The 24,227-nt window shown below is 39.9% G+C and overlaps 1 protein-coding gene across 2 annotated transcripts in view; it reads right to left on the reverse strand.

The window, feature by feature from the left end:
* PRKAR2B (protein kinase cAMP-dependent type II regulatory subunit beta) overlaps positions 1–24,227 on the reverse strand; it is a 104,068-nt gene that overhangs the window by 9,608 nt on the left and 70,233 nt on the right. For both annotated transcript variants that reach the window (XM_045052259.1, XM_023250252.2), the window contains exons 4-7: positions 19,248–19,331; positions 8,603–8,709; positions 5,455–5,608; positions 763–864 (exon numbers count right to left, since the gene is read on the reverse strand). In XM_045052259.1, coding sequence (XP_044908194.1) covers positions 763–864; positions 5,455–5,608; positions 8,603–8,709; positions 19,248–19,331 — 447 coding nt within the window. The remainder of the gene's footprint in view (positions 1–762; positions 865–5,454; positions 5,609–8,602; positions 8,710–19,247; positions 19,332–24,227) is intronic.

Below are 24,227 nucleotides of genomic sequence, written 5' to 3' on the forward strand. Positions count from 1 at the left end.
ATATTTGTTTCAGGTGCACAAGACAGTGATTCAACACTTCCAGACAATACTCGGTGCTCATCACAAGTGTCCTCCTTAACCCCTGTCACCTATTTTTACCCATACCCCCACCCTCTGGTAACTATCGGCTTGTTCTCAACTATATAGTTAAGAGTATGTTTCTTGGTTTCTCTCTCTCTTTACTTCCCCCCACTGCTCATTTGTTTTGTTTCTTAAATTCCACATGAGAGAAATCATATGTTATTTGTCTTTCTCTGATTTATTTCACTTAGCATTATACTCTCTCTAGCTCCATCCACATCGTTGCAAATGGCAAGATTTCATTCTTTTTTGTGGCTGGATAATATTCCATTGTATATGTCCCACATCTTCTATATCCATTCATCAGTGGATGGACACATGGGCTGTTTCCATAATTTGGTTATTGTAGATAAAGCTGCTTTAAACACTGGGATGTATGTAACCCTTTGAATAAGTATTTTTGTTTTCTTTGGGTAAATACTTATTAGGTCTGCTTTTAGATAAAACCCACATATAAATATGTTATAGATACTCACAGAAATCTATTACTTGTAAAACTAAGCAAAATAAAACAAATGCAGTCATAGGTAGTAAAAGAAATACCAAGTTATACAAACACCACAATTTAATTCTTTCAACTAAAAATGTGGATACATTTTTATTCAAAGAACCTTTTCTATGGAACAAAATATTCCAAACATTTTAAAGCAAAATAAAACAAAAGCATATACATATACTTACTTCCAAAGATTTAAGGAATGGCAGTGACTCGATAAAGCTTTCATACATTTTTCTCTTTTTGGCATTATTTTTTACAATTATTCTCCTGAAGGTTACCCTGTCCTAAAGGCAGAACAGCAGATACAAATACAGTTAGAAGACAGATTTTATTAGGAAAAAAGTTTGAAGAGGTAGTTTCATTCTATTCCGTATAAGGAACAAACAATAACTGAAGACTTTGAAATAAAAGGTTACCATTATTATTCTTTGCAGATTTTTTATTTCTTCAACCATAAAATATACACCCATATAAAATATTACTTTCATTTTTTTAAAGGAAGTTTCCTTTAATTCAGAACAGATCTGGTCAACGTGTAATTGGGACAACCCACAAGGTGGCACTATTGCACCATTTAAAAAAAGGCAATAGGCCCATCTTGGTTTTCCTCCAAGCTTTATTGAGATCCAAACGATCTATAATACTGCGTAAGTTTAAGGTATATAACTTGTTGATTTGATACACTTATATACCTTGTGAAATGATTACCACAGAGAGTTAGTTAATACCACCTCACATAATAATTACCCTTTTCTCTTTTGTAAGGAGCACATTTAAGACTTCTCTTAGCAACAATACAATGTTGTTAACCATAATTATCATGCTGTTCATTCAATCCCCAGAACTCATTCACCTTGTAACTGCAAATCTGTACCCTTTGATCAACACCCCCCCCACCCCACCCCATCTCTAGAAGCCACCACTGTGTGTCTCTGAGTTCAGGATAGCACAAGTTCTTTTACTGTGGATGACAGCCCAAGAATGTCACAAAATCGTTTCAGTGGAACATACCAGCATTTTTTTAAATTGAGGTATAAGTGACCTATAAAACTGAATTTGTTTAGGGAGTACAATACAATGATTGGTATTCATATATATTGAGAAATGATCACAGTAAGTCTAGTTAACTTTCATCACCATACATAGTTACAAATTCTTTTTTTCCAGTAGAGAACTTTTAAGATCTACCCTCTTAGCAACTTTCAAATATACAATGCAGTATTATGAACTACAGTGGCCATGGTGTACAGGACATCCCAGGTTGTATGAATTTTATAACTGGAAGTTGTACCTTTTGACCCCCTTCATCCATGACCAGCATTTTTACAAAAAATAAAGAACAGAAAATCTCAGCATGCACATTTTTTAGTAAAGTGTTATTTAGGGATTTATTTCAGTTATACACAAAGACACACATACACATGCACTGGTTGTGAGATTTCCTAATGTGTTTCTTGATGTGGGCTGCAGAAAAAAAAATACATGAAAAACACTATTAGAAATTTTTTTTTTAATGTTTGTTTATTTTTGAGAGAGAGAGAGAGAGAGAGAGAGAGAGACTGGAAGAGGGGCAGAGAGAGAGGGAGACACAGAATCTGAAGCAGGATCCAGGCTCCGAGCTGTCAGCACAGAGCCTGACACGGGCCTGAAACCAACAAACTGTGAGATCATGACCTGTGAGATCATGAGAGTCAGACACTTAACCAAGTGAGCCATCCAGGCACCCCCAAAATTTTTTTAATCATAAGGCAACTATGAGACCTTAAAAAATCATGTATGGTAGGTTGTCATATCCACAGTGTGTCAGAGTTTTTCTTTTTTAAAAAAATGTGCACAGAGAAACTATGACTTTCTTGAGTGTCAGAGCTGAATGCCAGTGTTTATCATTCTCAGGGCCCTAAAACGTTCCTCTGTTTACACTACTTAACCTCAAAGATACAGAACTCAATTAAGGAACTAGGGAAAATTTTAAAGATGATAAACAGCTCAAAAAATGGTTTTCCTACAAACTACTTTGAAAAATTTCTACAAAACATTATTCATAATAGTTCATAGTAAAGAGTCCCCATAATTAGTCATTCACTGATAATCAATTACACCATTTTAATATAAAATAAAATGGAGTTATGTTCATTAATTATTAAATTATGGCACTGACATAGTAAGGCTGGATTTAATTGAACTGGTAGGACGGGAAAAAATGCGAGTGTGGAGGGCATAAGTCTCTAGGAAAGCAAAGCAAACATCCTGTTCCCCCATTTAGTTTATTACAATTTTACAAGAGCTGTAATTTGGAGCTGCAATCCTAATAACTTTTTTTAAAAGAGAAAAATTTGCAAGGTAATTAGTAAATTTACTAAAATAATTTCCAAGCTTGGGTCTGCATGAGAATCAGCTCTAGCGTTAACAACAATAACAACAACAACAACAACAACAACAACAACAACAACAACAAAGGTTTCTCAGATCCCAGACTTGAATGACTCAAACAGTGTCTGCATGTAGGGCTCAATAATCTATAGTTCATAAAAGCTCCCCAAGTGATTCTGATACATAATCAGTTTGGGAACCGACTGCAACACTGTTTAATGGACAGAGTTAATTGCAAAACAGAGAAGACTAGAAATAGTTTAGTGATTTAGAGACGAACCACAAAGTAGTGTACATCTCTGGAAAAATTTTATTAGTGGCCCACCTCTTCACACCCACTGTGACATATAATTAAAATCCAGAAATGCCCACTTCAAAAGTTTTCACCCTAGCCACATCAATCATGGCCTCCCGAAACATGGGCAGGGTCATGCACATCAGTTAATCCCCTAAGGCGAAGAGTCCTATTTACAAAGTCAGACGAGTCCACAAAGGACTTTTCTCTTGGGATGTGCTTATCTTTATACCTGCACATATATGGCAGAGCTCCAATCCATTGGCCTTAAAAGAAAAGTATCTTTTCTACTCGACTTTCTCTGAAAAGGGGCTAGTTTGATAAGCTGCTCTTCAAAAACCAGGTTTGAAATATTAAGTGATATGTTCACTATCCTAATCTTTAAAAAGTCACTGTGGCCATGCACATACCCAAAGGTGACCATCACAAACTGCCCACTTTAATAACATCTATAGATGAGTAAAAATCTCTGAAAATGCTTGATCCTTCTTGATGGCCTGTGTATCACACACTGGGAAACGCTGGACCTCCATACGTAGTTTAAGGTGGACCAGGACACTTAACCGACGGAGCCTCTCAGGTACCCCTGGAATAAATACATTTTTAACTGGTGCCTTCCTTAATGAAACAGCTCACAGCAGACTGTGGGTTCAGCCCACCATTCTGATGACAGGCAAACACTTCCTATGGACCTAGCCTGGTCTGGTGAGGAGTTTCTACTTAGCTGGCTTTGGGTGTTCAAATCTTTAATAGTCCCTGAAACACTTCAGATGACAATGAGTTTCCTCCCGTGTGAAACAATTCCCATTTTTCTTGTACATCTGAAAATGAGATCCATCACATCTTTACTATGTAAACAATAACTGCCTGATTCTCATAAGAGGAAATACACTATGTATTATTTCTTTGAGCAAGAGATTTTTATCAGCTGAATTTGCTTCACAGTTAAATGCTGAGACGTCACCGAGTAATGTGCTACTTCTGTAAAACTATAGTCCTTGGGAACCAGATCCTAACAGACTTCCAATTTCTCAACCTCTCTTCCTTCCACAAAAGGATTCCTGAGCGAATATATCTGTGTTGAAACTACAGGGTGGGCTGTTTTCAACAATTTAAAAAGAAAATACAAGTATCACAAATATGCCCTTAAATCAGCGCTACTTAAATAGTGTGTTCTGGGCACAGCAGCACTGGGGTGTCCTGGGAGCTTATGAGTAACACAAAATCACAGGCGTCATTCCAGACCTAGTGAACCAGAATCTACATTTTAACTATGTTCCCAGGTAAGCACACTGGAGTCTGAGAAGCACCATCTTAAACAGTCTTCTAGAATCGGCTACTCTGCACCCTGATACCACGTATGAAAAGACCCTCCCTTCCCACCTCACCCAAGTGTCTTTAAACTGACTTTTAAGCCTTATACAAATATCACTATTAACAAATTCATTTTCAAAGCCCAGGACCCAACTCTACAGAGTCTGATTAAATTAGTCTGTGGTGGGGCCTCAGCAAGGATTTGTTTTAACCACTCCCTGCCCCCCGCCTCCTGCAAAGTAATTCTCATGTGTGTGAGAAGCACTGACATCAAGTACTCTCTCTCTACCCAGCTGCTTTTCAATGCCAAGTTGTTACCAATTTATAGCACACCAAGAGAATCTGTTTATGGAGGATTCTCAAATGCTCTCAGGCACCAGAGTCACATGGTGGGTTTGCTCAAGCACGGATCACTGGGCACCATCTCCAGAGCTTCTGAGTCAGTGGGCCCGAATTGGTAAGTGGGACCCCCCAGAATTTGCATTTCTAGCAAGTACCCAAGTGATACAGATGCTACTGGGCGGGTGGGGGGGGGCCACACTTTGGGAAGCACAGATAATATAACACCATGGAAAGCTATCTGAGAACACAACACTGAAGGCTCTGTGCATTTGCCTGGGTGGCTGGTTTTTAAGAGCATTTTGGATCTGAGTATCCTTCCCAGGGCCAGGAGGCTACGCTCCTGACTTGATCAGGGAAAGAACGTGAAGATTTAACTCAGCACAGTCTCAGCACAGACCCAACAGTTCAGCATCCACTATATAACAAATACCCTGATGGCTGATGAGGATGGCAAAGAAATCCAGCTATTAGAACTAAAATAATTCCATCTACCTGGCTTCCGTCATAACAACATTGACAAATAAAATCGTGGTCACATAAATATTTCACTCACCAAACCCCACAGAGCACCCGGAGAGGTAGCAGTGATCGTAGCTGCTCTGGGCGTATTGTACATTAAGGCCAGTTCACCGAAACTCCCACGATTGTCGTAGTTACCAACACACCTTCCGACACCATCGCATTTCACATAAATATCAAACGTTCCTCTGTTGGACATATGAAAAGTAAGAGGTAAAAATAATTCAAGCAAAATCTCATCACTATCAAACAATTTCAGAGAAGAGCCCTGTGCAAGAAAAATCCCATTTCCAGCTTCCCTTTCTCCTCTGTTGGTTGACAAGGAATAAAAGGGCATCAGTATGTGCCAGAGACAACATCTGTGCCAGACAAGCAGGAAGACACCATCACCTAGATGAGGGTAAGGACCATACATGGGTCTGTGGTGGAAAAAGAGACTAAACAATAAAAGTTTACAATAAAATAAATGATGAAAATAGAAGACTACAACCAAATAGTGTATGTGTAGGCATCCTTCTGAAGGAATGTATATGAAACAAAGCTGTCTGTATTTATCTATGAGCATTAAGAATAGTGAAAGATTCTAGAATGTTCACTACCTAATTAAAGAGGTTCTGTCTCCCACATGAACATGTATTACTTCTGAAATGAGAGGAAAATACTTTTCTTTTTTAAAGTGTTGATTTATTTTGAGGGGGGCAGGCAGGGGGCGGTGGGCAGAGAGAAACTCCCAAGCAGGCTCTGCACTGTCAGCATGGAGCCCGACGCCGGGCTCGAACTCACAAACCGTGAGATCATGACCTGAGCTGAAATCAAGAATCAGACACTCAACCAACTGAGCCACCCATGCGGCCCAGAAGAAAATAACTTAAAAAAAAAACATACAGCTCTAACAATTTGGTCAGCACCATTGTACAACACTTACAAGGGTCCTTTATAATCTAAGGGGGGGCCAGCAAAGCATGGCCCACAGACTGGCTGCCTGCTTTCATGAATCAAGTTTTACTGGAACACAGACGCACGGGTTTGTTTATGGCTTACTGATCGCTGATATGTACTGCCACAACAGAGCTGAGTAGTTGTGACGGAGACCACATGGCCTACAAAGCCTAAAAAATTTACTAGAGCTCTTTACATCACTTGGCCCTTTATTGTAGACTGACACCCCAATCTAAAGCAAAAAGTGGTAGAAATTCAGACTATCTGATTCTGGTCTTTCTGTAGGTCTTTTTATTCTGTGCTTATCTTTTATTTGGGTTCTTATTCTAGGCAAGTAACACTCAGTCTGCATGGCACTGTGCTACATATTTGACAGATCCTCTCTCTATATAACTGCATTCTTCTTGTGGAGGACTGTCTTTCCACACACTGTATTTTATCAGAGAACATGGCTTCAAGGCTGGGCGAAACACCAGGAGGGCAGCTGGCAGAAGTTCTTTGCCTTTATCGTGTTGGTTAAACCCTTAACAAAAACAAAAAAGAGAGAGCTTTGAAGATTAGGAAAGGATTATGAATGATAAGGATACAATAAAAGCAAAAACAAAAAAAACGTTAGAAACTAGACAAAGATACTAATAAGAGAATAACTGGTTTGTATATTCATGGACAGAATGGCTTTTCAAGGATACCTTCTAAAATTTGTTTCATGACTGTTTTTCAAGTACAGATTACTTCTTCTCTTGGCACTATCTACACTTGCACTAAACACGTTCTCTACATTTCCTCCTTTGAACAGAATAAAATACACAACAAGTGTGTTGATGAGAAGTAAAATAACTATCAGTCACCTGCGATCACGTCAGTCTATAATCTGTACTGCCTTTTCATATAGATTTCTTCCCTGATAACATGAGGGGTCAGGCAGTGGGAAGCCGTGGAAAGACCACAAACAGTGGCCAAGAGACCTGGATGCTGGGCTGGCTGACTTTAACTGACTACCGTCACTTCCCTGTGCCTGGGAGTTTTCACCTGACAAATGGGTGATGAGGAGCTAACCGAAAAGGGAAATGTAAGGGAGTTTTTAACCACATTTGGGTTTCTCATATACCCCTACAGTTAAATACACTTTAAAAGCTGAGGGAATTTCTGAGGTGTTTCACTGATGACGGCTGTTAATGACACGAAGATCAAGACTTTAATTTACGTATGGGATAAATGGGTCTGTTCTAAAATCGGAGAGCTCACCCTAGCCCTGGCTACCATCTTGCCAACAGCTCTACAGGTCACTGAGGCATTAGGAATGAGGGAATGGAGGAGTCAGCGAGCACCCTCGATGCGGAGAGCATGCTCGATCACTGATGTAGGAGGGCCGAGTCAAGAAACGAGGCCTGTGCAGACACATGGCTGCGATTTTCTGCAAGGTTCTGAGTTGAGCACAACTCTACTCAGAGCAGCAAATATAACCCAATGAACCGGCAGGGAGAAGTCCTGTGCTGCACCTGGAATGGGAGGGGCAGGGGATGCCAATGGTCTCATAAACACTTTATCATCGCTTTCCAAAAGCGAAGACCTAAAGACTCAGTTCAGACTGCTCCGCCATTAACAGTTTAGGGCTCTTACCTAATTGTCACTTAAAGCACATGGTTCGCTGATCAAGTAAAGCACCACTTAAGTTTTCTGAAATTACATTTTCAGTACGAACACATGCCTTCTCACTGAAATAAAATAATTTCTCTACAGTACTTTAAAATCACTTCTCTATAATGCTTTTAATGCACAAGAATGCAGAACAATTTCTGGAAAGAGCATAAACTACTCTCTCCTACCATGGGCGTGTTTTACTTTAGAGTTCATTAAAAAAAAAAGAACCTTTTAAAAAACATAACAGAGGTTGAGTTATAGGATTCGACACCCCCAAGGCCGTGCTCTGCTTCCGTCCTAACTATAACAGGCGTCCTCTCCAGCAGAAGTTAATAAATGACGTAGCTCGCAGGAAATGACTGGGATTTATAGATTTCACAAACCAATATCATCAGTTCTTCTATAAACTATGCCTTCTTCCGTGCTCTAAGGTGATTTCACCACACGTATTCACAGCAGGTTTCTGGTGCCTGTTATGTAGTACTAAGAATAAAGAGGTAACAGCAACGATCAAGTATTAATTTGCCAGTCATTAGGAGAACCGCTGAGATTTTACACGAGAGGTTCATTACATTGCATCAGTGAAGTTACGTGAGACTTACCGATCGATCACGTAGAAGTTGTCACCATCATCGCCTTGATCAATTACATGCTCCCCTTCTTTGACCAATTTTTCAAACATGGCATCTAACACTTGAGACATCTGCTCCTATTTTTTTTTAAAGAAAAGATACAATCCTTATGTTTATCTGTAATATGTTCTCTTGGCTAACCATAATCAGCTTTATATTTCTGTGAACAAGCTCAAAGAAATCGAAATGCCATCACTGCCACTAAGTGTTACAACACACACACACACACACACACACACACACACACACACACAGTCCTCCTTACCACATACAAATAAGATTATATATTTCCTCTTATATTCAGTGCCTGAATGAAAGTAATTATAATTGGCTACCTCAGAATATTTCAGTGCAAAGATCACTAATATACTGAAAAATGAAACACCAAACCACCATATACCTTAAATGTGAAATATAATCTGGGCAATTAAAATACCTAGGTTAGTAAAGAACTATTGCAAATGTCTTTCCAAGATCCTTGTTTTTAAAACTTCCCTATATTAGTCATCACTAGAATTTATATAGAGATTACCTAAATAACTTACTGAATTCAAATTCTAACTCCAATCCTTTTTGGTTTAGCACCAAAACCAAAATAGAACGGAACAGAAAAACAACAAAAGCAAAACCAAAATGACTGTGGCAAATTTTTTATCACTCTTCTTTGTCACTAAGGTTCTCCTCAAGAAGCAACCTTTCGCCTCGCTAGGACAGATTTATTAAAACGGAAGCCAGAAACCTCAAACTATTCTTCAACAACTATTAAAACTATATAAAATTTTTATTCTGCTAAAGCATGGTTGACAAGGCTTAAGGATAAACTTCAGCTAGTGAGAATAAACTAGGTGAAGAAATCTTTCCTCAGAATACAGGAATAATTTGAAGACCCTAGAATACACAAAAGAGCTCAGTGTTTCTCAAACTATGTTCTGTGGTACCCAGGGATTTAGTGGAGGCACTTCAGTGATTGAGTCTGTAAAGAGTTGATTTAACTGCATCCTTAAAGTGTATTTTAGCCATTAAATATTAAAACTAATGGCAATCAAAATGTTCAGATGAATTATATATACAAAATGTTTTCATGAGGTAAAATTTCCCATAAAATTATCCATGGTTAAGTGAACAATTCAGTGACCACAAAAAGTTGTGCAACCGTCACTTCTTAGTTCCAAAACATTTTCATTGCGCCCCAAAACCCTGTGCCCACCAAGCAGTCACTTGCTATTCTCCCCTCCCACTAGCTCCTGGCAACACCTACTTGTTTTCTGTCTCCATGGATTCACCTAATCTGGATATTTCATATAATGCAATCATACAACATATGACCTTACCCATCGACTATTTCACTTAGTGTACGTAAGTAAGGTTTTCAAGGTCTGTCCTTGTTCTAGGTCTATCATACTTCATTCCTCCTTATGGATGGATGATACCCCACTGTAAATATACCATAATGTTTATCCACTCATCCATCAATGAACACTTGGATTGTTGACACGTTGGGCATGAATATTGAACATTCATATTCAAGTATTTGTTTGAATATCTATGTTGATTCTTCTGGTATTATACCCAGGAGTGGAGCTGCTGAATTCTATGGTAATTCTATGTTTAACTTTTTAAGAAACTGCCAAGCTGTTTTCCACAGTGCCTAAACCAGTTTCTTTCCCACCAGCAATGTACTAGGGTTTCTGTTTCTCCACATCCTCACCAACACTCGTTATTTTCCTTTAAAAAAAAAATTACCCACCCTAGTGAGGCTGCGCTGGTATTTCATTGAGGTTTTGACTGACATTTCCCCAATGACTGGCCATGTTGAGGATTTTTTCACGTGCTTATTGGTCACTTGTAAATCTTTTTTGGAGAAATGTCTATTCAAGTATTTTGCCCAGTTTTAAGTTAGGTTGTTGTTTGGTTGTTGGATTGTAAGAGTTTTTTATAGATTTTGGAGATCATGCCCATACATATATGATTTGCAAATATTTTCTATTTAGCAAAATGTCTTTCATTTTTTTTGATAATGTCCTTTGATGCACAAAATTTTTATTTTTTATGAAGTCCAATTTCTTTCTTTTCATATTCCTGTTTTTGGTGTCTCCCTAAATCCAAGGTCATGAACACTTACCCTTGTGTTTTCTTCGAAGAGTTTTTATAGTTTGGGAGCTTACATTTAAGGTCTTGGATCCACTTTGAGTTAATCTTTGTGTACAGTGTAAAGGAGGGGCCCAACCTGGTTCTTCTGTGTGTGGATGTCCAGTTGTCTCAGCACCATTTGCTGAAGAGACTGTTCTTTTCCCCATTGAATGGTCTTGGCACTCTTGTCAAAATCAAGTGGACATCAGATCAAATGTATCAATCAAAACTATAGGGTTTGTTTGTAGACTCTCAATTCTACTCCTTGGTTCTATGTGTCTGCCCACGCCGGTAGCACATTATTTTTATTATTGGAGCTCTGTAGTAAAATTTTTGAAACTGGCAAGTGTGAGGCCTGAACTTTGTTCTTCTTTTTCAATGTTATTTTGATGATGCGGGTCCTCCTTTGTTATACAATTTTAATAAATCAGACAACAGCAAAATGTTAATGTGTTTTCTTGATATGGCTTTATAATATATAAATGTTACCAATTTAAACTTTTATAAATAGTGATACAAATAATTTTTTAAAAGAATATGGAACTTCCATAAATACAGATTATTGTTCAGTAAAAAAAAGAACTGGGCAGAACGCTGTGGGAAGTTTGCTGCCAACAAAATTTAAAAATAATACACTGATCTTTTACCTCTTTGCTTAGGTTTATTCCTAGGTATCTTACGGTTTTTGGTGCAACTATAAATGGGATCAATTCCTTGATTTCTCTTTCTGCTGCTTCAGTATTGGCATAACGAAATGCAACATATTTCTGTACATTGATTTTATATCCTACAACTTTGATGAATTCATATATCAGTTCTAGTAATTTTTGGTGGAGTCTTCAGGGTTTTCTACCTAAAGGATCATGGTGTCTGAGAGTAGTCAAAGTTTGACCTCTTTCTTGCTGATTTAAATGCCTTTTATTTCTTTTTGTTGTCTGAATGCCAAGGCTAGGACTTCCATTGTTAAATAACAATGGTGAGAGAGAACATTCCTGTCTTGTTCTTGACCACAGAAAAGCGCTCAGGTTTTCCCCATTGAGGATGATATTAGCTGTGGGTCTTTAATATTTGCATCAAAATCCTAGAGAACACAGGCAGCAACCTCTTTGACCTTGGCCATAGCAACTTCTTTCTAGACACATTGCCAGAGGCAAGGAAAACAAAAGCAAAAATTATCTACTGGGACTTCATCAATATAAAAAGCTTCTGAACAGCAAAGGAAGCAATCAACAAAACTAAAAGGCAGCCTATGGAATGGGAGAAGATATTTGCAAATGGCATATCAGATAAAGAGTTAGTATCTAAAATCTATAAAGAACTTATTAAACTCAACACCCAAAAAACAAATAATACGGTTAAAAAATGGGCATAAGATATGAACTGACAGTTTTTCAAAGAAGACATCCAGATGGTTAACAGACACAAAGAAAGATGTTCAACATCACTCATCATCAGGGAAATACAAAATCAAAACACAATGAGATACCACCTGACACCTGTCAGAAAGGCTAAAATTAACAAATGTCGCCAAGGATGTGGAGAAAGAGGAATCTTCTTACACTGTTGGTGGGAATGCAAACTGGTGCAGCCATTGTGGAAAACAGTATGGAGGTTCCTCAAAAAGTTAAAGATAGAACTACCCTAAGACCCAGTAATTGCACTACTAGGTATTACCCAAAGGATACAAAAATACAAATTTGAAGGAGCACATGCAACCCAATGTTTATAGCAGCAGCATTATCAACAATAGCTAAATTATGGAAGGAACCCAAGTGTCCATCAACTAATGAATGGATAAAGAAGATGTGTTAAGTAAGTATGTATGTGTGTCTGTGTGTGTGTGTGTGTGTGTGTGTGTGACACACACACACAATGGAATATTACTTCACCATCAAAAAGAATGAAATCATACCATTTGCAATGATGTGGATGGAGCTACTATTATGCTAAGTGAAGTCAGTCAGTCAGAGAAAGACAAATACCATATGATTTCACTCACATGTGGAATTTAAGAAACAAAGCAGGGGCGCCTGGGTGGCTCAGTCAGTTAAGCATCCAACTCTTGGTTTTGGCTCAGTCATGATCTTATAGCTCATGAGTTCAAGCCCCACACTGGGCTCTGTGCTGACAGTGTAGAGCCTGCTTGGGATTTTCTGTCTCCCTCTCTCTCTGTCCCTCTTCTACTCTCTCTCTCTCTCTCAAAATAAATAAACTTATAATAATAATATTAATAACAGAAGGAAAAAAAGAGTGGGGAGCGGGGAAACAAACCATAAGAGACTCTTAAATATAGGGAACAAACTAAGGGTTGCTGGAGGGAAGTTGGCGGGGGTTGGGGGGGGGGTTGGGCTAAATGGTTGATGGGCATTAAGGAAGGCACTTGTGATGAGCACCGAGTGTCATATGTAAGTAATGAATTACTAAATTCTATTCCTGAAACCAATTTTACCATATTAACTAACTAGAATTTAAATTAAAACTTGAAAAATACAAAAACAAAACAATGTACTGATCTATACATAGTATAACCCTAAAGAAATACCATGAGAACACTAAAAGAACATGGCTCCTGAGAAGCTGGGCTGCTGGAAGGCAGGGGTGGAAGGGGGATTTCCTTCCCTTGACTATTCTTTTATTCTTTTTTTAAATAAACATTATTATTTATTTTGAGAGAGAGAGGAAGAGAGGTACATATGTGCAAGTGTGTGAGGGAGGGGCAGAGAGAGAGAACCCCAAGCAGACTCCGTTCTGTCAGTGCAGAAACCATTGTGCAGTTCGATCTCAGGAACCGCAAGATCCAGACCTGAGCTGAAACCAAGACCCAGAAGCTCCAACTGACTGAGCTATGCAGGCACCCCTCCTCTTTCGTTCTTTTTGAATTTTTATAAATTGAATATGCATGTGGACTTAAAAATTTCTTTTAATTTTTTTAATGTTTACTTTTGAGACACAGAGAGAGAGCAGGGGAAGGGTGGAGAGAGGGAGACACAGAATCTGAAGTAGGCTCCAGGCTCTGAGCTGTCAGCACAGAGCCTGGCACGGGGCTCGAACCCAAAGACTGTGAGATCATGGCCTGAGCCCAAGTCAGAAGCTCAACAGACTAAGCCACCCAGGTGCGCCTAAAAATTTTAATTAATAAAAAATCCAAATTCTCCATTGAAACAGAGAACATACTACTGCATCTTCACGTGGGCTAAGAAAAGCTTCTGGAGGAATGATAGAGGTGGTCTGCAGGAAATGGTTTTCATCTCCCACCCCCCAGTTCCTGTGTGAGCGCTGGCACCTACGTGGGAAAGAGCAGCCCCTGTGGAAGAGGAAGCCAATGTGGCAGTAAAACAGTGCTGTCTTGATGTGGTGCTAATTGGCTTCACAGGGACCATTTTATCCAAATGAGTTCATCAACCAGGCAACATATGGTCACCTATCAAAGTTACAAAGTTTGAGTAAATGGTTTACTAATATTTTGTTTTGCTTACTATTTATATTCCAAGTCTTTTAGGCCCGATGGAGAGGGAATATCAGCCTTATTGATTAGCTCTTTCTCTAAATGTCAAATGGGAGAGAAAGATGAAATACATTATTTTTTTTTGGTCATCTTGGAATGAGCTGCATGTTAGAACATTATAAAGCTTAGGAATTCACATACCGATAGAAAAGTAATTCCTGGTAAAATACAGAACAATCATTTCTTCTAGAACTTCTCAATGTGACAGGTGTCTGTTCTAATCAATCAAAATGCACTTTCCCCATCATTATGCACAGAGTGAAAAGAACTTAGGAAATATTTAATATGCAGAGGTTTTCCCAGTGACTGACAACCACAGTAGGAAATCCACAGCTTATTCTTTGGAACGCAGACCCATGACTGTGCTTGGTGAAAGGTCTCTGACTCACTTCAAAAATAACAATTTACTCTCCATTAATGAAAGAACCTATCAGAGAGCCTAGGAAAATGATTTCAGTTTGTCTCAAATTAGAAATATTGCAGAAGAAAAATGGCCTACTGAGTCGAGCATTGAAATATTCATGAAAAGGATATCTTCAAAGAGATTCATAATTACAAATGCTGTGCTCAATGTATGCATACACAGCACTCCCAGGAAAAAAACGTTCGGAGGCCAAGGAAGTGCAAGATTTCCAAGCTACACAATGACTTCAGGGAATTGAGATGAGATGCTAGATACAAAGCCTAGATCATTCTTCTTATAAGTGAGTAATTACTGCCCCCCTTTCCTCCTCCAAATTTTCCCATTTCAGAAAAAGGTACCAGCTCATGGTCATTCAAGCGGAGACACTGGGAGGAAGACGTCCTAGACCCTGTGCATCAGGTCACAAATCATCCAGTCCCTAAAAAGTGCCAGCTTCTGCTAATCCTGAATATTTTATGAAACCACCCCTCTTCCCTAAGTCCCTTTTCCCACTTTTCTACCCTCTACCCTGCCACCACAGTGACGTCACACACATTCGATTACTACTTTTGCTGAAAGTATTTCAAGTGTGACTTCCCACTGCCTTCAATAGGCAGCCAACGCTGCAGGGTGGAGGTCAAGAACAGTCCTTTATGACACACCGTGCGCGCGCGCGCGCGTGCGCGCACACACACACACACACACACACACACCCTATGCTCCCTCCACTGGGTGTCCTCTGCTCCAGGCTCCAGTGAGAACACTCCCTTTTCTTCCCCTGCCAAGTTCCTATTCTACTCATTTTCTGAGGCTCAGCTCAGGTGGCCTCCCCAGCTTCCTGAAACCTCAGGGGGCTGAGAGACCCTCACCCTCTCACAGTGTCCTGACTACATTACAGCATTTCCCATGTTTTACCAAATTGCTTGGTGTGGGTATTTGGATCCCCCATCAAATCGTAAGTTCCAAGAGGACAAGAACCATGCATTTCTGTGGCATCCAACACTTTATACAGGTTTTGGAGCACAGTATGCAGGCACGGCATCAAACTGAAGGGCGCTGTTTTATAAGCAGGTTATAGGAGCCAAATATGTCATTCAATGTAAATGCATTTGGGTTACTGTAAAAAAAATGTGTATCATGAGAAACCAGATCACTGTTCAAGACCATAAGCTTAACCTAAAATCTTCAAACTGTCATGTTTGGGGAGGTTTTTTTAATTCCAGGTGGTAATTTGTTGAGAAACATACATTTTTACTCATCTATATTTTGCATCATTCCCAGAAAGATCTGAGATAGTAGGGAAATAAATCAAGACAGTTCAGGCTCAAATTAAAAAAAAAATCTTTTGGAAGCAACTATGTAAATACATTTGCTTCTTCCCTATAAAATATTCAATAATGGTAATTCATGAATTTGCTAATTTTGTGAAGCGGCTTTTTCTTGTTTTTTTTTCCCTCCCCTATGAACTGGCCTTTGAAAAATATATACATATTGAAGACCTTCATCAAAGAAGCAAAAGAAGGCTACAAAAAATTACTGTTTATAAAAATAATCACTTTAATTAAATAAAGATGCTCCTTGCCAGAATCTACTAGTAATAGCTTTTAAAAAAATTATTTTAAATGCAATTTAATTATTTTATTTATTAAAAAAATTTTTTTAGATTTTTTTTTTAAACATTTATTTATTCTTGAGAGACAGAGTATGAGCAGGGGAGGGGCAGAGAGAGAGGGAGACACAGAATATGGAAGCAGGCTTCAGGCTCCGAGCTGTCAGCACCAAGCCCGACACGGGGCTCGAACTCACGAATCGCAAGATCATGACCTAGGCCAAAGTTGGACGCTTAACCGACCGAGCCACCCAGGCGCCCGTATTTAAAATTTTTTTTAATGTTTATTTATTTTTGGGAGAGAAAGAGAGACAGAGCATGAGCGGGGGAGGAGCAGAGAGAGAGGGAGACACAGAATCTGAAGTGGGCTCTAGGCTCTGAGCTGTCAGCACAGAGCCCAACATGGGGCTCGAACCCACAAACCATGGGATCATGACCTGAGCTGAAGTCAGACGCTTAACCGACTGAGCCACCCAGGTACCCCAAATTTAATTATTTTAAATGCACTTTTTACAGGGCTTTAAAAGAGTTAAAGCTGAAATGGCAAGAAAAATCAATTTAGAGGACAGAACAGAATAGGAAGCATTCCCGGAAAACATGCCTAACAGCTATTTCACTCCCATCTGTTTATCACTTCGTGTACAGGCACCTGAATAGCAATGTCTAGTCATTGCTGATGCATTAAAATGTGGGTTCAATTCAATAGGAAAGTATGCAAACAAAATAACAGGCAGGAGTGCCAAAAACCTGAACTAGAGCATTTTTACATCTGGCCCTAGTGCCTGCTCCTGGAAGTATGGCTGTGGGCCAGGACCATCAGCCTCACCTGGGAGCTGGTGAGAAATGCAGTCTCTCAGGCTCCATGACAGACCTACTGAACGAGACCCTGCATTTTTCACCAGATCCTCTGATGATTTGCAGGCGCAGCAGAGCGTGAGAAGCACTGTTTTCGGTGAGCTCTGAAATCCTACCATGTAAAGTTCTAGTTGAAAAATAAAGAATCTGTTTAGCTGAAGGGAAAAACTGAGGATTAATTTTACAGCTGTCTTCCACATGTACCTGAAGGGCAAGAGTTAAATACTAAATTAGTTTAATTCCAACGCCCACCCCCATACACACACAAAGTTGTATCTTTCCACTGGTAATTATTTGGACTCGCACTGGTGGACGATCAATAGAAATCACATAGTTTAGGGGTGACTGGGTGGCTCAGTCGGTTGAGCATCCGACTTCGGCTCAGGTCATGACCTATCTCATGGTTTGTGGGTTCGAGCCCCCTGTCAGGCGATGTGCTGACAGCTCAGAGCCTGGAGCCTGTTTCAGATTCTGTGTCTCCCTCTCTCTGCCTCTCCCCCGCTTGCACTCTTTCTCTCAAAATTAAACATTAAAAAAAATAAAGAAAGAAATTACATAGTTTAAGTATCTTTTATTTCACAGAATCATTATCATTTTAGATAAACGAAATATGTGATTATTTGGAAGCCCATCAAAATTTCACAAATTCCCATTAGTCACTTATTCTACCTGTAATTTAATACTACAAGAAAATGTTTCCATTTCTAAACTGAATTCCTATATTTTTCTATCTTAATTTCATTTCTTAATTTTTCATTATTAAACAACCAACACCCCCATTCTTTAGAGCTCACAGTTTTGCAAGCTCAGAATTCTAGAGGACCTGAGTCAAATTGGACAAGAACTTGTATGTAATGTGTGGTCCTAAAACAATATCTCCAAAGTCACAAAGTATAATCTGTGTTCCTGGAGGATGTGAAGACACATATGTGGTACTAGAAAAAAAGAATCTTTTTTTTAAATGTTTATTTATTTTTGAGAGAGAGAAAGAGAGAGAGAGAGACAGCAAGTGCAAGTGGAGGAGGGGCAGAGAAAGAGGGAGACAGAGGATCTGAAGTGGGCTCCGTGCTGACAGCAGAGAGCCCGATGTGGGGCTTGAACCCACGAACCATGAGATCATGACTTGAGCCGAAGGCAGACATGTAAGCGACCTAGCCACCCAGGTACCGCAAAACAAAGGATTTTTAAAAAATGTTGCAGGTGTCATATGACCCAGTATAGAAGATTTGGTATAATGCAGTCCCTTCCTCTTTATAAAAATGGCCTTTAGAAGACCTTATCTTTAAAAGAATAGGTGTTAATTTAATGCTTTCTTCTCCAGGACATCAATCTGAAAACTATAAAATGCTGCGTTTGACCAACAAAGAAAAGTTGAGGTAAGCTACAAGAGTTGACTCATTTCCCACATTTGGATCATGGCAGCAGGATCATGGCAACCCAAAGGACCACAGAGCAGTGAAGAGGCATAATCTGTGATGAAGGAAAAGAACAATTAAGTCAGAATTCAGGGCAAAACACTGAAAGAGGGTATTCTAGAAAATCACCCAGAACCAAAGACCAGAGATTTCGAAATCCTTACCAAAAAAAAAAAAAAAAAAAAAAAAAGAAAGAAAGAAAGAAAGAAAGAAATCCCCCTCCTTTGAGGCCAAGTAAAATGTTACCTTTAAAATACGTATAACAGACAAGTCACACATTAAAATGTAATTACTATTACTAGCTGGTAAGAGAGGCAATCCACCACGGGCTCAGCACCATCCTGCACGTTCCTACTGGCTGCACAAAGAATGCAAGGTCCTACCTTCTCTTCATCTGGGCCATTTCTCAGGGCAATGTTTGTAACAAGTAACCTCGAGGGATGACATAATGTCTTCCCCAGACAAGGTGCAGGCAGGCCTGTGAACTCCTAGCTGTGACAACAGAGCACCTCTGAAGCCTGGGGTTGCTCTCCTAGAACACAACCCCACTATACACTCAGGCATCCACGGTGGGGCCTTTACATCATCCTGGGTGATGTTAGCTTGTAAAGAGGGTAAAATCTAAGACCCTACCCAGTTCTTCACTCTGACACTGGGAAAAAAAAAAAAACATTTCTGGTTAGTGAGATTTGTCTTACCGGATCCAGGTTCTTAAATAGCAGAATGTCTTTGCAAGCCTCTTGCAATCGATTCCTTTGATCATCAGTTTTGGGATGTATAATCTAAAAGGATACCAAATTAACAAACAATTAGTCTACTCATCTTACTCGTATGGGGTGAAATTTCCTAGCAGGATGTTGGAGGGAAGAATGGTCAGTGCTGAGGTTCATTTTAGGTGGCCAGACCTCAGCTAGCAGCTCACTAAGAAAGGTCAAGTAACAGAGCTGATATCTGGGAAGTGGTGCACATTCATCAATTCAGCACTGGAATGGTTTTCAAGAGTGTTTCCCCCAGATTAGCATATTCATTTGGTAAAAGTCTGTGATTGGCTCATCACTAAAGACTCCAAAGCTCCCAGCCAGTAGGAACACACAAAAGGGCAGCAGGTCAAAACAGCTACGCTGAAGATCTGCAGGCTGCCTTCGTTCTGTTTTAATATTCTCTCAATAGCCTTCAATACTGTTTCACACTCTACCACTGAGTGCAATAGTCTTTCAGGATGTTGATCTTCCCTTTGAAACTTGATTGCCTCTAGAAGCTAATTAATTCTTACAAGTATATTGCATTAGATGTTAGATACATTTTTATGCACAATGTACCTAACTACCCGGACCAAAGAGTAATTTTCCCAAGGGACCAAGTCAATGCATGCCGCCATGCCTAGGGAGTGTGGATTTGAGGAAAAATGAATCCAACAGTCCTGGTGTGCTCAGTTTAGAATGAGCTCAAAGAAAACAAGTGAGATATATTCTTCCTAAACTGTCATTCCAGAAGGGGGAAGACCAACAGAATGCCCTCTGGAAGTGTGGCCTGTCAACTCTCCAGAGTCCCTTTTTTTTTTTTTTTTTTATTATTTTTTTTTCAACGTTTTTTATTTATTTTTGGGACAGAGAGAGACAGAGCATGGACGGGGGAGGGGCAGAGAGAGAGGGAGACACAGAATCGGAAACAGGCTCCAGGCTCTGAGCCATCAGCCCAGAGCCCGACGCGGGGCTCGAACCCACGGACCGCGAGATCGTGACCTGGCTGAAGTCGGACGCTTAACCGACTGCGCCACCCAGGCGCCCCCAGAGTCCCTTTTGACTAGCAGACGCCTCAACCAACTTGAACCAAAAGGCCCACTCTTTTGTGAACACTGGTAGTTTGTAACTATAAAATGAGTAGAGAGGCAAGAGACAGTCCTAAACACAGCAGGCATGGCGTCATCCTGGACCCCGACACACCACCTTTTCCTATTCTAATGCTCAAAGCGTGGCTATGGCAGCTGATGAGCAGGTATCCCAGCCCTTCTGCCACTGGCCCTGCCATCAGCACAGCCACAACCAGGCAGGGGTGAGTTCTGTGCCAAGGAATATACCAAAACTCACAATGGGAAATCAGAATCAGGGCTTCAGGCCAATCTCAGGTGGCTAAAAATTGATAAAAATCATAGGCCCAAGAGGAATAAAGGATATTTACAGTTATTCAGGCCTTCCTCGTTTTATTTTCACCTTACTGCGCTTCACAGGTGTGTTTACAAATTGAAGGTGTGTGGTGACCCTGTGTTGAGCAAGTCTGTTGGCACCATTTTTCCAACAGCATTTGCTCACTTTGTCTCTCTGGGTTACATTTTGGTAATTCTTGGAATACTTCAAACCTTTTCATTATTACTGTATTTGTTGCGGTGATCTGAGATCAGTTATTAGGATGTGCTGAAAGCTCAGATGATGGTTAGCATTTTTTTGCAAGAAAGTACATAATTAAGTAAGAGATGGATGTTGTTGTTTTAGACATAATGCTACTGTACATTTAACAGACTGCAACAGAGTGTAAACATAACTTCTTTCTGCGCTGGGAAACCAAAAAGTTCATTTGAGTGGCTTTGCTGTAATACATGCTTTATTTCGGTAGTCTGAAACTGAACTCACAGTATCTCCAAGGTATGCCTGTCTGTGTAGCATTTATATACTCCTCAAAAGAGTATTAGCCAGTGGGAGAGGAAGTCATTGCATTTTTTCCCATATGGGTAAGATATAAGCAAACTTCACCTCAAACTAGATTCTAAGATGACATATGGACACAGAAAAAGCAGACCCTGGTGCCAACTAACTCACTACTTACAACACAAGAAATTTTTTAAATCTGGGCATTAAAAAAATTCATGCCAACCAAAATTCCTGTCTCCCTACTTCAAATAAGGAAGGCTAACACAATAAAACAGTCACCTCTCACTTCACAAAATCCAACTAGATCTTCAACACTGAAACAATCATAAAATGTCTGCCTGCTGAGAAGCTCTGTCCTCAGAGAGAAAAAGTCAGGGATACCAGCACCCTTGCTGAAATAACTTTCTAGGCCCAAGATGGAGGGATTCCTGCCCAGGGAGCAACGTCAGCAAACCACAATTTAAACAGCTTTCGTGTTCCCGTAAATACTCTGCTGCACCAGAAACGTAGCATGGCCAGTAGCCAACCCCCAAAGCCATGCCACCCCGGGCTCTATACTTGTTTCCTTGTTCCTTATTCCTTGTCCGACAAAAGCTTCCTGCCTTCCACCCCATCTTGAAGTTCCCTGGACCCTTGGGAACGGAGACTACCTCCTTCATGAAGTGCTGAGGTGTGACTGTATTACCCAAATTGTCTTCTTTAATCTTTCTTAGCACCACCTTGCACTTGATTTACTCTTGTAATGAATTTAAGTCTTTTGCCGCAACCATTCACTCTGTACGGAACCCCTCACACAACAGCAGTTTCCTTTTCTCTCTCTCCTACTACCTCCATTCTTATGAATTAACACTTCTAATTTTTTTAATGTTTATTTATATTGAGAGAGAGAGAGAGAGAGAGAGAGAGAGCGAGCGAGCAGGGGAGGGGCAGAGAGAGAGGGAGACACAGAATTCGAAGCAGACTCCAGGCTCTGAGCTGTTAGCACAGAGCCCTATGTGGGGCTCGAACCCACGAACTACAAGATCGTGACCTAAGCCAAAGTCAGATGCTTACCAGATTGAGCCACCCAGATGCCCCAAGAACTAACACTTTTAAATCTTGGTTCTTAATCCTGCCACCACAGCTACTGTCTACTGCTTTCCTTTCTCCCTCTGTCCCCTCTCCCCACCATCACTCCTCTGTACCCAGAGTCTTTTTTATCTTTTACAACAGACCCTATATTAAAATCCTGCTCTATGCTCTGGAAAGCAGTCAGAAATCTGGTGAATCTTTGAGACTTTGGGTGCCTCCACCCTGTAACCAACTGCTCAAAAGATGCTCTCCCGCTTCTAAAGACTCTTTTTCTGTTGGGTTTGGTGTGATCCTACATGTAAGATCTGCATATGGAAAACTAAGGCTTCAGCAATACACCCAACTGTGACTTCTTCTTACTAGCAGCCACTTTATTTTTTAATTAAAATTTATTTCTGATTTCCGGATAAAAATCTATTTTCTAAACAAATAATTGTAAAACAAAAAACCAAATAATTATATAGCATTTATTATGTGCCAGGCACTGGTTTCAGGGCTTTAAAAATAATAACTCATTTTATCCCAGTAACTGACCCCATGAAGCAGGTAGCAATTCATGCTAGATAAAATAAGCCGATAGAAGAAGAAAACTACTATATGATCTCCTATATTAAAATGAACTTGTCCCGGGGCGCCTGGGTGGCGCAGTCGGTTAAGCGTCCGACTTCAGCCAGGTCACGATCTCGCGGTCCGTGAGTTCGAGCCCCGCGTCAGGCTCTGGCCTGATGGCTCAGAGCCTGGAGCCTGTTTCCGATTCTGTGTCTCCCTCTCTCTCTGCCCCTCCCCCGTTCATGCTCTGTCTCTCTCTGTCCCAAAAATAAATAAACGTTGAAAATAAAATAAAATAAAATAAAATGAACTTGTCCCAAGTAATTTCTTCAATGTCAGAAAGTTCGGAGCTGCAGAGCTATGATTCATCCCAGGGAGGCTGGCTACAAAATTTATTCTCTAAACCAGGGTCAGCAAACTATGGCCTGAAGGCCAAATTCATTTTGCATGGCCCCTAAGCTAAGAATGATTGGGATTAATAAAAATCAAAAGAATTCATACTTCCTGATACATCAAAATTAGATACAATTCAAATTCAAGTGTTCATAAATACGGTTTTTTTGTTTTTTTTCTTTAAATAAGCTCTATACCTAACATGGGGCTCAAACTCATGACCCCAAGATCAAGAGTCACGTGCTCTACCGACTGAGCCAGGCAGGCACCCCCATAGATAAAGTTTTAACGGAACACAGCCACATTCATCCATTTATGTAGTGTCTATGGCTGTTTTCAAGCTACAAGAGCAGAGCAAGTAGCTTTGACAGAAACTGTATGGCCCCCAAAGCCTAAAATATTTATTATCTGAAAACAGTAAATTTTTCAGGAAAAAAAAAAGGTTTACAGAAAAAGTTTGTCAACTTATCTAAATCTTGGGTGTCTTTCAACTAAATAATCAGAAAAACAATTCATAAAAAAAATTATGTAGATGTTTTCTTTAAAGAAAACACTACAAATCTATTTTGGTAAAGCAAGAGATATCTGTACAAGATATTTTTCTATTTGTCCAGTCCATTCTCCACACAGAGCTGAAGGTAACGTTTAAAAAATTTAAATCTGAACACCTAGATGGATTCCATCACATTTACTGGGTATTAAATCTCCCTCCCTCCTCCCCCAGCCTCACCTGAACCACTGTGGCCACACCTGCCTTGGTTGGGAACTATCACCTGCTCCCTGCTGAGACTCTGAGATCAACCCAAAAGGGGCTTCAGGGCTTTCGAGCAAGACTCTCCCCAGTCTCACATCAAGGAGGCCTTCTGCAACCACTCCATTTAATTAGGGACCTTGTCATGTGGGATTGGTTTTGTTTTCATTACTAGACCCTGCTTCACTATCCTTTCAGTGCTCACACTTTGCAACTGTTCATTAATTTACTGGCTTGTTGTCTAATTCTGCTAGGAGACTCTAAGCCCC

The sequence above is a fragment of the Felis catus genome, chromosome A2 (genome assembly GCF_018350175.1).
Source record: "Felis catus isolate Fca126 chromosome A2, F.catus_Fca126_mat1.0, whole genome shotgun sequence".
In the NCBI taxonomy this organism is placed as follows: Eukaryota; Metazoa; Chordata; class Mammalia; order Carnivora; family Felidae; genus Felis; species Felis catus.